Source organism: Anabrus simplex, chromosome 3 (assembly GCF_040414725.1).
Source record: "Anabrus simplex isolate iqAnaSimp1 chromosome 3, ASM4041472v1, whole genome shotgun sequence".
Taxonomy (NCBI): Eukaryota; Metazoa; Arthropoda; class Insecta; order Orthoptera; family Tettigoniidae; genus Anabrus; species Anabrus simplex.
This window is the reverse complement of record NC_090267.1, coordinates 128,685,532-128,702,366: the sequence shown is the minus strand read 5'-3', so window position 1 is coordinate 128,702,366 and position 16,835 is coordinate 128,685,532. Positions and strand designations below refer to the sequence as shown.

Sequence of the window (16,835 nt, the reverse complement as noted above, 5' to 3'; positions counted from 1 at the left end):
GTTGCTATAAACAGCTATGTCCAACATCTTTGTAATGGAGACAACGGAAGGAAGCACTTAGGAATAGGGAAATTAAATTATTACTATTTGCAGACGATATTGGTGGTCTGGCGAATGAACAGCAACAAAGAAGTACAAGAGCAACTTGATGCACTGAAAGGAACAGTACTTATACCACTTCAGTTAGGCATGTGTATGTTTGAACACCTGCCATTCCATCCGTGTATCTATGAGGTATTATATTCATGCAGTTCTTGCCTGTGCTCCACATGACTCCTCCCTCGACCATACAGGAAAATGCATACTCATTTCCTTTGCCACTGGAACTAACAGTTTCTCCAATACTGTTTTCTAAATCACGTCACCAAAGTTGAAATCTGTATTGCTGACATTATCTGGTATAGTAATAAAGTCCGGCATGATTTCTGCGTCACTAATACTCGCTACACATTGCAAACCACTCGAGGCACCTCTGCTTTTTGAAACCATGTTTATGAGTGAACTGATCTAAATATTCAGAGTACCTATGTTATTTGTGTAATCTCATGTGCTATTAATATGTTATTGCTATTATTGGAAGATCAACAGATGTGTCAGACTATGACAGTTTGCTTTTGTTTTTCATAGCGAGACGCTAGCCAGCACATGTACTAGAGAATGAGGAAATGATATTGCTGACATTGAAATTTATATAAGCTTCTTTCATAGCACAAGCAGAAATGTCTGAGTGCATAGATTGTACAGTCTGAATACAATTTTTAAACTACTGTTGGCATCTTCTAACTAACAAAACAATATCTTTGAGATGAAACTATAAATATAATACCTTAAATATTGATGTAGTAAGCCTAACTTTCTAAGCATGTAGAAAAAATATTCACTATCACTGTAGTTTTAGTTACATAAAAGCATGATAAAAATGGCCAAAGATATGAATTGTTTTCTGATTAACTCCACAAAGTGAAATCACAAGGCCTATCCAGCAACATACTAGTACCAGCAGGAGATTTAAAAGATCAATGTTGAATGGGTTAAAAGAGGCAGCTGTTCTGTCACTATTTGCTCACAGCAGCACTGTCACATGTTCTTTACTGTGCTTCCCGTTTCGGTAGTTCTCTTCTTTGGATGCTATTGTTTGGTCAGGCATTAAATTAAGAAGAGACCGGTCTCAACAGCATTAAATATGTATTTTTGGGGTCATACTGGGATGTCAGTTCCTTCGAACTACTTCCTTTCCACATACTTATAGTATTAATGTCAAAGCTTGTTATTTTCTCCCCACATGCTTGGTGCTAATTCCATGTCTAATCTTAAATTTATGTAGCCAGCACAGTGAGGCATGGAAACCTTCTATACCTAACCTGGTCACTAGTTGGGTCACATAGCTGTCAGCTTGCATTCAAGAGAAAGTGACTGGACGAGTTGGCCGTGTGGTTAGGGGCGTGCGGCTGTGAGCTTGCATATATATCCCAAATATTATTATAATATTTATAGATCCACCTGTTCAATACAATACAATACAATACAATCCACTATTTCACGTGGTTAAAATTTATACACAATACATAAAAGTCGTAGGTACATGTTTCACCCTTTTTTTATGGGCATCATCAGCCTATATCAATCTTAAAAATTAATGGATACGTGATCTTTCTAATCTTATAAACTATAGAGTAAAATGTTGGACAATGATCTCATAAAATGTTTGGACTATAGCATCTAAAATAGGGATATTGCACAGAAAGTATGTTAAAAAATACTGTGAATTAACAATTTTTTAAGATTATAACGTGGTTAATCATGAATATTTAAGCGTTTAAAACCAAAATGGATCCTCTTCTTATACGTCATTAGGACTGTGACGGCCTTGAGCGTAAAAGCACAATCATCCAAGGGGGATGTTTACTCCATTCCCATAGCATGAGTTCAAGTTTATAGTAAAATCAATGTCAGTTATTTAAAATAGAAGTGTGCACGTATCAAATGTGTTAAAATATGTACAGTTGATTTATCAGAAAGTCGTAGAAAGGAAGATGGGACTTCTTGTGGAGACGTTGCTAAGGATGAATGTTATGTCAAAGCTAGCTGATGTCAGTGTTTAGTTATGTTAGTACGGTAATAAATTGGATCCAAAAGACGGTCAAGTGGGTGTTATTAACCCTGTTGAAACATTTGTTCGAAGAAATGATCGCGTTTTACCTGAAACAAAATGTTAAAGAGGGTATTGTGCATGAGACTTCCCGCATGTCAAAAATGCCTAAGGCGGTACTTATTCGTATGGTGCATGTTCCAGCAACTCTAGCTTGACTGACTTTTCTACTTATAGTATTATACCGGTGTGGCTGAGGCGGTGAATGACACGGAGGGGGGGGGGGAAAGGGTGGGCGGATCCTTGCGAGCAGGTGTTATTTATTCATAAATTATTTTCTACAGACTGAGAGCCTGACAGTTATAAACTGAGAAGAAATCTTCAGATATGAACAAAAAAATTTCCTTTGAAGTATACATAATATTTTGACAAAGAACATGTCTATAGTTTCAGGACTAATTTGGGCTGGTAAACATTACAGAAACATAAAAGTTTTGAAATCGACATAACTTCTTGACAACACATGCCATCCAGTACCTCGTTGTAAAGAAAAAAGAATTATTGTGTCCAGTAACAAGAGTCTGACCTCCGTATGGCATATATGGTTGATACAATAGCACTGCCATCTTGAGGTACTAAAATTGTCAGACCGTACAGCTAACAATTAGTGTAGCTGTTGATTCTAGTTGGTAGCATGTCATTTGAGGTGGTGTTTGATTTGTCTCTGTGATTTTTAGACGTATATGGCAAAAAAGTTACAACGATGAAAGACGTGAGGAATTTGAAGTGTAAAGAAGTGCAAAAAGTGTCTCAATTATAACATGAGTACAATAAATGGCTTCAAAGTTATTGAAAATGCATTTGAGACTATAGAATGGCTTATTTAAACAATCCAAGATCAGCAATGCCGATCATAAAAAGTGCTATTTATGAGGGTATCGAAGTTATGGCACCCGTGTATCATGGGGTGAGATTTTGTTACTGGAGCTACAGTCAAGCAAGTCTACTGCCCCAGTGCTGGAAACATTTCAGATCAGTATTGCACTATATTTTGGTAACACCTATCACACTGGACATATTTTACGTCAAAGCTTGCAATCGTGACCTGGAAGCAGCCCCATTTAGATTTTTTCATTTAAATTGGAAGAAGTTGTTTCTGACTTTGCTTCAATCTTTACATATGGCACAGCTGGAAACTTCGTCGTGAAGTCAGCTGATATACCGTACACCATACCGCACATGCACCAATAGTGAGGTTTAATTTATTCTGTTACAGAGCACATGGTGGTAAAGGCATGCAATTTGTAGTATTTTGGTTGTTTTTTCTTTTTTTTTTAATTACAGTAATCACAGTTTATCAGTACATTTAAATCTGGAAGTTCATTTAGTTTTCGTGTTTTACTGGTAAGCATGAAATGAAGGAAGAAACAATTGGAACTTGTGTGGTGTTACTGCATCCTAACCCTTTTATGAACAAAACTACAAACATTTATGGCAACTTGTGCTAATGCTCATTTTAATTTGATGTGTAATCAAATCAAATTTTGAAATTAAAATACACTGTGCTTTTGAAAGGAGCTGAGTTATAAAATGCAAATTGTCTGGAAAAAATTCAGTTCACCTGATTATTTTGGTGTATCGTTTGTGCATATACCATGACTTGTTTAGAATGACGTAGGCGAGATGCTGCAAATGTGCAACACTTCCAGATCAGTTAGCGGTAAATCAGCTATTGGCTTGAGGTCTAAGGCTGGGTGCTACTTAATCCTTAGCACCAGTTGATGCCGCTCAGGCAAAGGAGGGAGAAAAGGGTTAATGTTCCTGGACTTTGACAGGAAAATAATGAATCATTGCTTGGGGGAGCGGGGTGTGAACGGATTCAGAAGAGATCAGTGTTCGGAGACTTGTGGGTACAAAAGAGACCAAATAGATGTTCGGCTTGTGTGTTAGTGGTTGGGCCAATGTAAAAAGCTGAATAGAACCCGTATGCATATGGTGTTTGTTTATATGCAGTCATAGTGACTGTGAATAGAGTAATACTTTATTGTTTTGGGCACATGTGGATAATAGTAGAGTTCATAAATAAGCATTTAAAAAAAATTAGTCAAATATTTTATAATCATCTTCATTTCCAGTTTCCAGCTTCCTGGATTGGGTTGTGAACCAAGGACCTCCATTGCTGCCTATCTCCCCACCACTCTTCTTCTTTTTTTAAGTACATCTCCTGGTTTTCCTCCCTTCTTCTCTATGTTATATTTTATATGTGATTTAATCTTTGACATTTGTTTTGTGCACTACAAATAATGTGAAATATACAAGAGTTCGGTATGAAGAAACATCTGTTACATCCTGCCTTTGACATTAAATCAAAATTAATTAGTTTTTGAAGTAGGGTGGATTGGTATTTTTGAAATATGATATATAATACTGTATTATGTTACTGAGGATTGTGCTATGTTCTGTTCATTAATTAAGCATGTTTTTCAGGTCATTCATTGGAACTCACCTAAGAAGCTGAAGGTTAAAAACAAGCATGTAGAGTTTTTTCGTAACTTGTACTTAACTTTTCTGGAGTACGATGGTAACCTGTTGAGAAGAGAACTCTTCGGTTGCAACAACACCAAGACATCTCTGAAGGAGAGAGAGCTTAGCAAGGTGAGACATGCTTCAGGGCCTTAAGTTCATAATTATGTACTACTGTAGTTCATGTAGTATGCTAAATTAGTTTATAATATCACCTATTCAATACATTAAAATTTTAAGCAATTAGGAATTTATCTTTATTTCCATATGAGACATGTTTCACCTTTCATTGAAGGCATCATCAGTCACAGTACTACCTCAAGGTATAAATCAGATACCTGATTTGTAATTAAATTGTAATTACTAAAAAATAATATTGACATATTACAGTAGGGATAGTCAATGAGAAAAACAATGTTCGGTGATAATATGGATACCAACATATCAGCCGTTGGCTGTAATTATCAGTTGTGAAGGATAACAGCGTCAAAATGTTAGGGTATGTCTTACAAAGGTTAACTTAACATATTTTCATGGTGGCAGTCTAAGGGAAAGATAAGTGACTGGCACCAATGTGTAAGACCACAGGGCATTTTAACAGTGTCCAGCAGTGGTGGTCTGACATGAATCACTGATGCTACTCTATTAGAAAATTTAGGAACTTACAAGCTTATAATATATATTTACATGGAAGCAGTTTGGGGAGAAAGGATACAAAATGTCTGGCACCAATGTGCATAACAATAATTTCTGCTGTTTGTTGATGATCACAGTATTGACAGGGTAATTATACAGTAATATTAAAGTTACTCTATTGAAAAGTTGGGAAATAACAAAGCTTATAATACATATTTACATGGGAGCAGTTTGGGGAGAAAGAATACAAAATGTCTGACACCAGTGTGCATAACATTAATTTCTCCCATTGGTTGATGATCACAGTATTGACAAGGCAACTGCATAGTAATATTCAGCAGTGGTTTGACCTCAATTCATAATTATTTGGAATGCTAGGAAAAATATTCCAACATTTTTTTGAAATTGCCGAATGAGGCTTCATTAGGAGAGTAGTCATACTGAAAGCTGTCTGGGTTGAAGTCCCGGGTTCGTGAATATGGCGCCATAAGCAATGGTGAATTTGGCTGGCATGGAAGGAAATTTGATTGGGTGTCGTAATGTTCAGGCATAATTTCGGTGTATTTGAAGAAAGGTCGTTAAGTACATGGTGCATTGTGAATGGCCACAATGACGGCCGTTATTTGTTGATAATGTTTTTTTCAGGGAAGATGTTGCGGGGTTAGAATCACTCTCTTAAATTGAGTTTTGTTAACTTCTTGCTAACTGTAATGTTATTTGAAAAATACCAGCGTGAGAATGATTAATGAGACTTTAAACGGAGGTATTGTCGTAATTGAAAACATGAAGAACATTGGGACGAAGTTTTGGTTTGTGATGCTGGCCTAGTGAAAAAGAATAAATGTGAAAGTACTCTATTACTGAGTAGGAGTGTCACGGCTAGGATTTGTCATCTTCAATTCTGTCTGTGAAGTGGAGCTGTAGTGGCACGCCATGTTGGTGCCGATGCATGCTGGATGCTAGCATGTTGTTAAAAGCTGTGGTGAATGGAGTGGAAGTTATTTGTAATCGAGATATTATTATTAAATTGGTGTTTAAAAGAAAGGGTCTACAGTATGTAAGTAAAAAAGAGTATATGTTAGTATTACATACCCGATATGCCGCTGAGAAGCTACTTGTTCGGGGTAAGTGTTGACTGACTATGACTTTGAAATTCTAATGTATTGAATAGCTGATATTATAAACTATAGAGACAAGAATCATAGGCACTGAAAACAGTTAAAATAGGCAGGCATATAGGCTCTTAAATTAGTCAAAATAGGCATGTAAATAGGCACTAACATGTAAAATAGGCATGAAAAAATACTTATAATTCAATAACACGCTCAATTACTATAAAAGGAATTTACAACAAGCAACGTTTCAATGTTTTCCAGTAACAATCTTGTTCTCCTGTCGGGCAGAATGTTTTGTTCTGAGAGAAATCTCTCAACATCACAGAAAGTGATTGGTCAAAACTTCAATGAAGCCACTTCATCTGGTTTTAGTTCAACTGCTTCATCTACCTCACCTCGTAGCACCCCGGCTACTTTTACCGTCATTTTCCATCATGGATTCTTCTGCAGGACTCTTATGGAACTTTTTGCTGACAGCGGCTACCTTCCCAGAGGTTCGGTCAAAATTTCTTCTGACTTCTTCCACAACCCTAAATGACTCCACCGGGGGAAAGCCAATCGTCTCCTACTCGGTGATTGCTCCCGGCAGCTTGTTGAATTCTGAAGATGCTCCATTTAATGCAGGGAGGATATTAGCTCCCATCATTGCAGTGCACAGGCCTATAGAAAATTGTTGTTGGTCGCTGTTCACAGTGGACTGGTAGTCAAGCTGCGATGACAACGCTTTCTGTACTCATGTCAAATGCATTGCAGTATTTCTATGTTGATCTATATAGTATTTTTTCACATTTGATCTGAAACATAATAAAATTGCCTTAAATTACGATGTTCTTATAATCCTACAGTACCGGGCGAGTTGGCCGTGCGCGTAGAGGCGCGCGGCTGTGAGCTTGCATCCGGGAGATAGTAGGTTCGAATCCCACTATCGGCAGCCCTGAAGATGGTTTTCCGTGGTTTCCCATTTTCACACCAGGCAAATGCTGGGGCTGTACCTTAATTAAGGCCACGGCCGCTTCCTTCCAACTCCTAGGCCTTTCCTATCCCATCATCGCCATAAGACCTATCTGTGTCGGTGCGACGTAAAGCCCCTAGCAAAAATAATCCTACAGCTGGGCTAATTGGCAGTAATGCTTAGTATAAACATAATAATGGCGTATGGCCTCCTGCGTGACCTGGCGCGGATCTTTTCCTCGTAGACGGCCTATTAGGCGACCTGCATGTCTGTGCAAATGAGGGCCCTACCTAGGATGATTTCTAATGCTGAATACGCCACGCACACCCAGCCCCAGAGCCATTGGAATTAACCAATTAAGCTTACAATCTCCGACCCAACCGGGAAATGAACACGGGACCCTGTGAACCGAAGGCCAGTACACTGACCATTCAGCCAACAAGTCGGACAGTATAAACATGCATTTGTTTCATAAAAAAAAAAGAGAAAGACTATTAGAGGTGATGTTTCTAGAAGTACAAAACTTTAAAGTAGGAACAAGAATTTGTAATTTACATGGAAATATGTCCTCAAAAATGTTCAGTTATAAACTGGCAGGTTCCTGTCGAATTCATCGGGTGAAAAAAATCATAAAAATGACGCAAAACGGTACCTGAGTAGCGTAGAGGAGATATTCTTCCTATATGCTTGCCAGAAACTCACCAAGCTGCCTCTAGCAGTATTCTTACTTATATAGAAGAATTAAAACGGAGGCACTGTAAATCTCAGATTTTATATGTTGCTATTCGCCTGCTTTGGTCAGCCGGGCCAGCTGTAATGAAGACTATTTTCTGTTGCTTGCAATAGATCCTGCATCATGTGTCCCCAGAAGGCTGCCACCCTCGTTGAAAATTAGAAAACCGCGTGATTTGAAATTGTCGTGGCATGCGCCCATAAACTTACTTTTCGTCACAATTTAGCAAATCTCTAGATGGGATGCTAGAGCTTACGCACCCCATACTCTCTATTCTTGCCCCCCCCCTCAGACCAACGGGTACTAACCAGACCTCACCACTCCAGACCAACAGTCTTTCCACTGGCCTGGTCTTGTAAAGATAGTCTTTGTAGCCTTGTTAAACACGCTGTGACATCGTCCAAGCCATGCCATCTTGTATGTCTAGCCTCTGTGACATCGTCCTAGCTGCACTGCATTCGATCTTCAACCTATGTTTCGCAAAGGCATAGCGGAAGCGTAACAGAGTTCACTAGAGCCTATACATTGCGCTGGTGAAAGTTTCTCACGATATTTAAAAATTACAATTCAGTTGTAGTCCGCTTCTGTGGTGCAGTAGTTAGCGTGATTAGCCGCCACCAACGTAGGCCCGGGTTCGATTCCCGGCTCTGCCACGAAATTTGAAAAGTGGCACGACGGCTGGAACGGGGTCCACTAAGCCTTGGGAGGTCAACTGAGTAGAGATGGGTTTGATTCCCACATCATCGGGCGAGTTGGCTGTGCGGTTAGGGGCGCGCAGCTGTGAGCTTGCATCCGGGAGATAGTGGGTTCGAATCCCACTGTTGGCAGCCCTGAATATAATTTTCCATGGTTTCCCATTTTCTCACCAGGCTAATGTTGGGGCTGTACCTGAATTAAGGCCACGGCCGCTTCCTTCCAACTCCTAGACCTTTCCTATCCCATCGTTGCCATAAGACCTATCTGTGTCGGTGCGATGTAAAGCCGCTAACAAAAAAAATCCCACCTCAGCCATCCTCGAAGTGGTTTTCTGTGGTTGCCCACTTCTCGTCAGGAAAATGCCAGGATGGTACCTAACTTAAAGACGCGGCCACTTCCTTCTCTCTTCTTTGCCTGTCCCTTCCAATCTTTCCATGCCTTCACAAGGCCCTTGTTCAGCATAGAAGGTGAGGCTGTCTGGGAAAGGTTCTAGTCCTCCTCCCCGGTTGTATTTCCCGACCCAAAGTCTCACGCTCCAGGACACTGCCCTTGACATGGTAGAGGTAGGATCCTTCGCTGAGTTCGAGGGAAAAACCTACCCTGCAGGGTAAACAGATTAAGAAAGAAAGAAAGAAAGAAAAACAGAAAGAAAATATTTCAGTTGTAAATCTCTGTTTCTGCGGGAATTGATTCGGAGTTCAAATTACCGATTTTTAATTTTCATCCACTCTGTGACAAGAGACCATCGGCGTTCTAACTCCTCGTTCAGTAATAAAATGATTATTTACATTTTAGCAATATATTATTTAAAGTTCACGACTGATACAGCATTGCATCAAAATAATTTTCCACAATACATAAATTAATAGGCCTATAAATGCTACAATGAAATGCGATCGAAGTTCAGTCACAAAAATAGATAAAAGGAACAAACAAACTTACCAAGCTTGGCAGAAGAGTACCTTTCCATCCGTAGTGAAATTGGGATCCCCTGTGATCCACTGCTTCAGCCAGTAGGACTTCGACGATTTTTCTTTGCAATTACATTTTTTTATGTCACGCCGACACAAATAGGTTGTATGGGGACGATGGGATGGGAAAGGCCTGGGAGTGGGAAGGAAGCAACCGTGGCCTTAATTAAGGTACAGCTCCAGCATTTTCCTGGTGTGAAAATGGAAAACCACGGAAAACCGCTTTCAGGACTGCCGACAGTGGGGCTCGAACCACTATCTCCCGGATGCAAGCTCACAGCTGCGCGCCCTTAAGCGCACATCCAACTCGCCCGATGATTTTTCTTCGAGCATTGCCACCGACACCCTTCTTCTTCACAATAAATCACAATACGTTCGAAGATAAAGCGTACGCATACAACAGTTCACATCGAGTAGGAGGTATAAAGGTTTGACGTTGATTGGTTCTCGCATATGTCTTAGAAGGTTGGAGGGGTTAAAGGCTTCGAGGTCAAATTGTTCCTTGTTTCTCTTGACGGAAATTTCCCAAGAACTATTTCTGGTGACTTCCAAGAAATCCCATTTTTGTTCGTGGGGTAAACGGATCTTGAGAAATGAGAAGATAATACTGTCGAGCACATCAATTACAATATAATGTACGGGAGGAAAATTGGCTTCTTTAAAATACATTCAAATAGGCAATTATACTCCAAATAGGCACAAACCCCTGAAATAGGCATTTATAGGCACAATAAAACCAACTAAATCTAGCTTAAAGGAACCTAAAACAGATTTATATCTTAAAAGCCTACGTTTCTGAACACAGGAATAAAATAGGCAAATACTGATGATGCCTTCAATGAAAGGCAAAGCATGTCTCATATGGAAATAATGATAAATTCCTAATTGTTTAAAATTTTAATGTATTGAATAGGTGATATTATAAACTAATTAGCATCCTACATATAGTATCTTCAGTACAGATCCATAATGATATTTATCACTTGCAACTACTGTATTTCTCCGAATCCAAGACATCATTTTTTTTCTTTCAGAATTTCATGTGAAAAATCAGGCCGTCTTGCATTTGTGACGTAACTATAATGAACACCACTGGCAGCTACCACGGAAACCATGCTGGTTCCCTTCACACCTCTGCACATGCACAAAACTCTACCTTCAATGTCTGCGTCTTTCGCTAGCTGCAGCAGTCGATTGTACAGTGCCTCTGTGTAACGTCACTGCTTCTCGGAAAATAGTGAAGAGAGAATGACATTCTACTAGCCTCTACAAAAACGTTTCTCAAGTCCGCAGAATGACATCAAAATATTAGGCCTATGGTACTCTCGTGAGCTAATTACAAGTTCGACCATAAAGTACCGTATTTCCGAGCCCTAGCTGCACAGGAAATGTCATTTAAATTGGAATAGCAAGGATGCAATCTTTAGAACTCTTAGAAAGTCCAAGGTTACTCAGTGACAGAGTTATGACACGTCTGCTGTACCTGGCACTTAGTAAAATTAACCATTTTATAGACAGCAGAAATATTTTCGCGATGGATCGTCGTATTGTAGAGACACGTGGAACAGGTATTGCTGGCAAATTTTTGACAGGTTCTTATTGATATTATGATGCCAATTTTAAGTTAATGGTTATTGAACATGTGGAAATGAAGAATAATTTGTGTAGCCGCAAGAAAGTATGGCATAACTGAAGCCAGTGTTCGGTGTTAGTGTGAAGCTGAAGAGAGCTTAAAAATGTGTACTATACAAAAACACTGCATTCAGTGGCTCTCAACAAGGATGCTTTACAGAACTCGAAGATGAAATTGTGAGGTAGGCCTATATGCACAAAAAATGCAATGGCGGAATGGCCCATCATGGCGCACAAAACTTGTTGACTTTCAGCGTCCTTGCCTTTATTATATTGTACATCACGAGCCGCTGAAACTGACCAAAGCTGGCAAACAAGATGTGCATCTAGTGGCAACCTGTTGTACCTAACGCTTAGTAAGAGTTTTATGGACAACAGGAATACTTTTGTGATGGATCGTCGTATTATAGAAACACTTCCGACAACAAATTTCCAACAGGTTTTCTTCAATATTATAATGACAGTTTTAAATTAATGGTTATTAAACATGCGGAAATAAAGAATGTGCAGCCGTAGGAAAATACGGCATAACTAAAGCCAATATTTGGCATTGGCATAAAGACAGTGGTAGTCAAAAAATGTGTACTGTACGAGAAAGGCATCCAGTAGCCCGCAACATGAAATTGTGAGGTATGTGTGCGATAAACGCAAGGTCAGAATGGCCACAACACGAGATGCGATACGAATGCAGGTTTGCGAATAGGAATTCCTTATACTTTCAAAGGCAGTACAATATACCCCAAATGAAAATAATTAGGATATTAGGTAGAATTTACATGGTACTTGTGTGTGTTTATATTATTTTTCAAATTAAATTTGAAATTTGTAATGCATAAAATTATAATTTCACAAAGCACTTTTTAAACCTGATTTAATTTTTTTGAAGGAAAAAGTGAGGGTTGTCGTGGATTCGGAGAAATACATACATTTTCTTGAACTCTCACAATGAGGTCTATGGGGAGCTCTGGGTTGTACTTCTGTTCCAGCATTGTAGCCAACTAGTCAGCAATAGAATTAATGGTAACATTATACTTCTTTTAGAGATACACCTTAAAACTCTGATTTCATGAACACTGGTCTTTTGCAACATCGTCTTCATTGACGCAGTTCGTGAATAAACTGTGGAACTACAACAAGCATTAAACTCTGGTCTTGGTACTCTTGTAACCTCTATATGCAAAGCTTCTTCCTGGCTAAAACCTGATGAGGGACTGGAGTTTCTTTTACTGACGTTGATGTAGAGAACTCTGAATGAAAATCATATTTTTAACACTTGATCTGGCTCTTTCCTCACTATTTTCATCAACTGCTCCTTGAGTACAGTAGATTCTTCCTTGTGACTGGGTCCCGACTGTGGAATTCACTTTCAGCTGATGTCTGAAACTCGGAGGCAATCTCCTTGTTGAAACAGAATCTATCTATTTTGAGCAAATGTTTAAAAAATATGATAGTAGTGACCATTATGTTAAATTACCATTCATTTTTTGACCTCATATTACACACTATATTATTGTAATGAGAAGACTTGAAGTGATATGGGTGTGACTTAAGGCTCGTACTTTACTCACCAAATGTTGAAAAATTTTTGGTCATTTGTTTTAGATACTCACTCCGTAGGCCTCTGAGGGACGTGAATTTCCTGTGCCGATCTCAAAATCCTTTTCCATCCTTTTTGATCTTGAGCCCACTCTTCCCAGTTATCAATTTGGAGGGTCCGGCATACCTGTGTAATGGCAGTAGTGCCAGACCTGTAGCTTACATCCTTTCCAACAGAACAGAGATGGCCTAGGCCACCATAGCTCACTTGGTAGAGCAACTGAAGCGAAATCAGAAGGTTGTGGGTTTGGATCCCACTGGTGTCCGGTTGGCTATTTTCGTTCTGTACTTAACATCTCTTCAACGCGTACTAAATGTACGTAACACGACCTAATAGGTTGAAAGTCGATTTCGATTACTTCAAAATTATCATTCGACACATTCATCTTTTCTTATGGAAAATGTTCAGAAAACAAGTGTATTAACAAGGAAACTGTTCTTGGAGCAGATGACGACGACGACGACGACGACGACGACGACGATGATGATGATTACAGGATTTAAAAAACAAGACCTGCAGAATCTAGACACTCAAAAACATAGACATCCAACTACAGACCATGATCAACAGACAAACCAAGGGAGGAGTGATTTCAGACGAGGAGAGAAAATCAAGATCCGAGAGAATGAAGAAGTCCTGGGCTGAGAGAAAATCGAAAAATCATTGTATAATTGACTAAAGTGGTCCAGTGAAGGCCATAAAATGTAAAATAAATTATTATCACTCTTCATTGAAATGGAAGCTATTTATTCTTGTTGTGATGCTGTAGGGTGTCGGACATTAGATTCCTTCAACCTATAACTTTTTGGGTCTCATAATTACTTGTGCTTTTAGTATAATGCACATTTGTCAGTCTGAAACTTGCAACATAGCTACTCTGAATTCCCAAGCTTATTGATGCTTTTTCGCTCAAAGCGATAGTTAATAGCAGTGGAAACGAAACATTATTAACATAATGTTTTCCACTACATTCACTTGGTAACAAAGAACTGTTCACGAGATCAATAAGAGTCATGAATGATGAGATAAAAATTTCTATTGTTACAATACACTTTATCATATACCCCTTTTCACTTCTTGTTTCCAGGTGCTACTGGCATGTGTTGCTATGTTTCAAATTAAAGAATGAGTACTATGTTTGAATTAACTGGTATATATGATGCAATGGCTTATTGCTAAGGACAGTTTTATAATGTCATACTTGTTAGCTGTTCCTGAAATTTCCATAATACAAATTTGGATAAAATATGTGGCTTATCTTTGCATCGATACGGATCTCGTACATCCTCCATCTAAGAATAGTTTATTATACTATGTTCTAGGTTCAGATTGTCATTACTTGTGAAATTCTTCCTTCATAGGCTTGAGACCCAGCATGTTTTCTCAGCTCTTTGTTTTGCAGAAATAAAGTACATTTTGATTTGATGTATTTCTGTGAATATGATATGAAGAGATGTTTACAACCTTGTTGTTGAGTTAGTTAACTTTTGTTAGCTTGTCTTTCATTCTATGCAGGAGGGTGAAGTTTGGTTAATCTTAATGTGATTTTTCAGTTAAATGAAGAAGATCCATGTTATGAATTTCGTAGAGCGAGAGTCAACAGCCTTCGTACACACCTCTACTTCTTAGATTATGAGTATGAACCTTCTCCAGATGGGTTTGATGTCACTCTTGTGGCCCAGCTTTCTATGGACAGATTGCAAATGGTGGAAGCATTGTGCAAACACTGGGAAGGTAGGTTATTAAGGATTTTCCATCCATTTTTCAAATTAGGATTAAAACCCTGCTATCAGCTGCCCCGAAGTTCTGTTTTCCATGGTTTTTCACTTTTAAAATGGCAGGGCTATACCTGAATTAAGGCTATATATGCTACTTCTCCCAGCTTTAATCCCTTCCTATATCTATAAGTAAGAGAGAAATTATCTAACCAACCAGGAAAGCAGATGATATAGCTTACACACAATGAAGACATCATCCTCATTAATCTGTTTTGGTAATTTCTATAATTTCTATCTTTGATTTTGTACCTGAGTATTTATATCTCATTTGGGGTGAATAAGATTTGATTTTATTCTTTGTGAAATACTCTTGAGTAATTCTTGTCTGGCGCATCCGCGTTGCGGGGGTGGGTATCCTCCGCATCAGTAGGCTGGTGTGAAGGAGAGTTAAGTTCAGGCAAGGACCCAGTCTCACGGGGTATAACGTGGAACCCATGACCAGGGGTACGGGTGAAGACCTTAACAACATCTTAGGCAGAGAAGGAGACCTTCGGAATGGCAAAAATGGTGGATGAGGCAACCCATCCTCTCTAGGGAAAATTAGAATGGGAAACCACTTCCTTGTGGAGAAGAGGGATCTTCAAAGGCTAAGGGTGGCGTGCACCAACCAAGAGTAAGTTCTACTTCTGTAGTAAAGTACTCTTGAAGTCAGCATTTGGCGACTTCCATACGAGAGTAAATTACTTCCGAAGTATTTTAGTCCTTTCAGATACTCCTGGACTAAATTACTACAAGAGTAAAATGTTGAAGAGCACCATCTTGTAGTATATTACTGAAGAAGTAAATAACACACAAATATAGAGATGAGATATCTATTAGGTTCCATCTATTCAATACTAATTACGTGTTGATGTTACTAATAACTTTTATTCAACTTGGGACCTGTTTTGACCCATAAAATGTCATCATCAGCCATAAAATTAATCACAAAATTGTAAGCAAAGACATAATAACCAAAACTATTATGGCTATATATTGAAATATGATCATTAAAAATCTTTAACCGTCCATTCGCACCATGTGTTAAGATTTATTTTTCAATATATATCCACAATAGTTTTGGTTATTATGACTTTGCTTATATATTTGTGATTAATTTTATGGCTAATGATGACATTTTATGTATCGAAACAGGTCCCCAGTTGAATAAAAGTTATTGGTAACATCAACACATAATTAGTATTGAATAGGTAGAACCTAATAGATATCTCATCTCTGTGATCTCAGTTCAATACGGAAATATCAATGAAGCTCATATCTTTGAAACACGAATATAGGTTAGTATTTACTCTAAACCGGGTGAGTTGGCCGTGCAGTTAGGAGCGCGCAGTTGTGAGCTCGCATCCGGGATATAGTGGGTTCGAACCCCACTGTCAGCAGCCCTGAAGATGGTTTTTTATGGTTTCCCATTCCATGGTTTCCCCTTAATTAAGGCCACGGCCACTTCTTTCCCATTTCTAGGCCTTCTCCGTCCCATCATCGCCATAAGACCTATCTGTGTCGGTGCAATGTAAAGCAACTAGCAGAAAAAAAAAGTTACTCTCACTTCGTGCATGTAGTAAGCTAGGTTTAGACTTGTTGACTGTTGAAAATATCGTGTCGTATATGACAGGAAGACAGATTATATTGATGATCTCAACGCAGAAAACGATGGGAAATGTAATAGTGCGTACAGTGCATGAAAGGCGAGAGCCGTATGATGTGCACGTGGAGAGAGTGTAAGGAACGTTCAGTCTTAGAAAGGAATCCTTTACTTTCCTTCTAAATCTACTTTGAGATCACTTACAGCTTAATTCCTGTCTTAATTTTGTTGTATCTTCCAAATTATAGTAGTTGTGTGTCCTACGAGTGTTTCGTACCAGAACATTTCAGTTAGTTCCTGGTGATCTAATTAATGTTTACCACACGACTACTGACAGTATTTTTCATCATGTGGTTAAAGCACTAGTGAGGTTAAGAGGGAGGTAAGAACGATGAAAATCGGGAGTCTCCTGCTTAAATCAGGAGAGCTGGCACGTCTGCTTAAGGTATAACTCCTGCATGTGTATGGTGTAAAAGTAGGAAACCGCAGAAATCCAGGGCTACCAAGAGTGAAGTTCAAAACTACCATCTC

At 38.8% G+C, this 16,835-nt stretch overlaps 1 protein-coding gene across 1 annotated transcript in view; it reads left to right on the top strand.

The window, feature by feature from the left end:
• LOC136867094 (xylosyl- and glucuronyltransferase LARGE1) overlaps positions 1 to 16,835 on the top strand; it is a 145,235-nt gene that overhangs the window by 68,714 nt on the left and 59,686 nt on the right. Inside the window, exons 8-9 of the mRNA XM_067144196.2 lie at positions 4,577 to 4,744; positions 14,498 to 14,678. Coding sequence (XP_067000297.1) covers positions 4,577 to 4,744; positions 14,498 to 14,678 — 349 coding nt within the window. The remainder of the gene's footprint in view (positions 1 to 4,576; positions 4,745 to 14,497; positions 14,679 to 16,835) is intronic.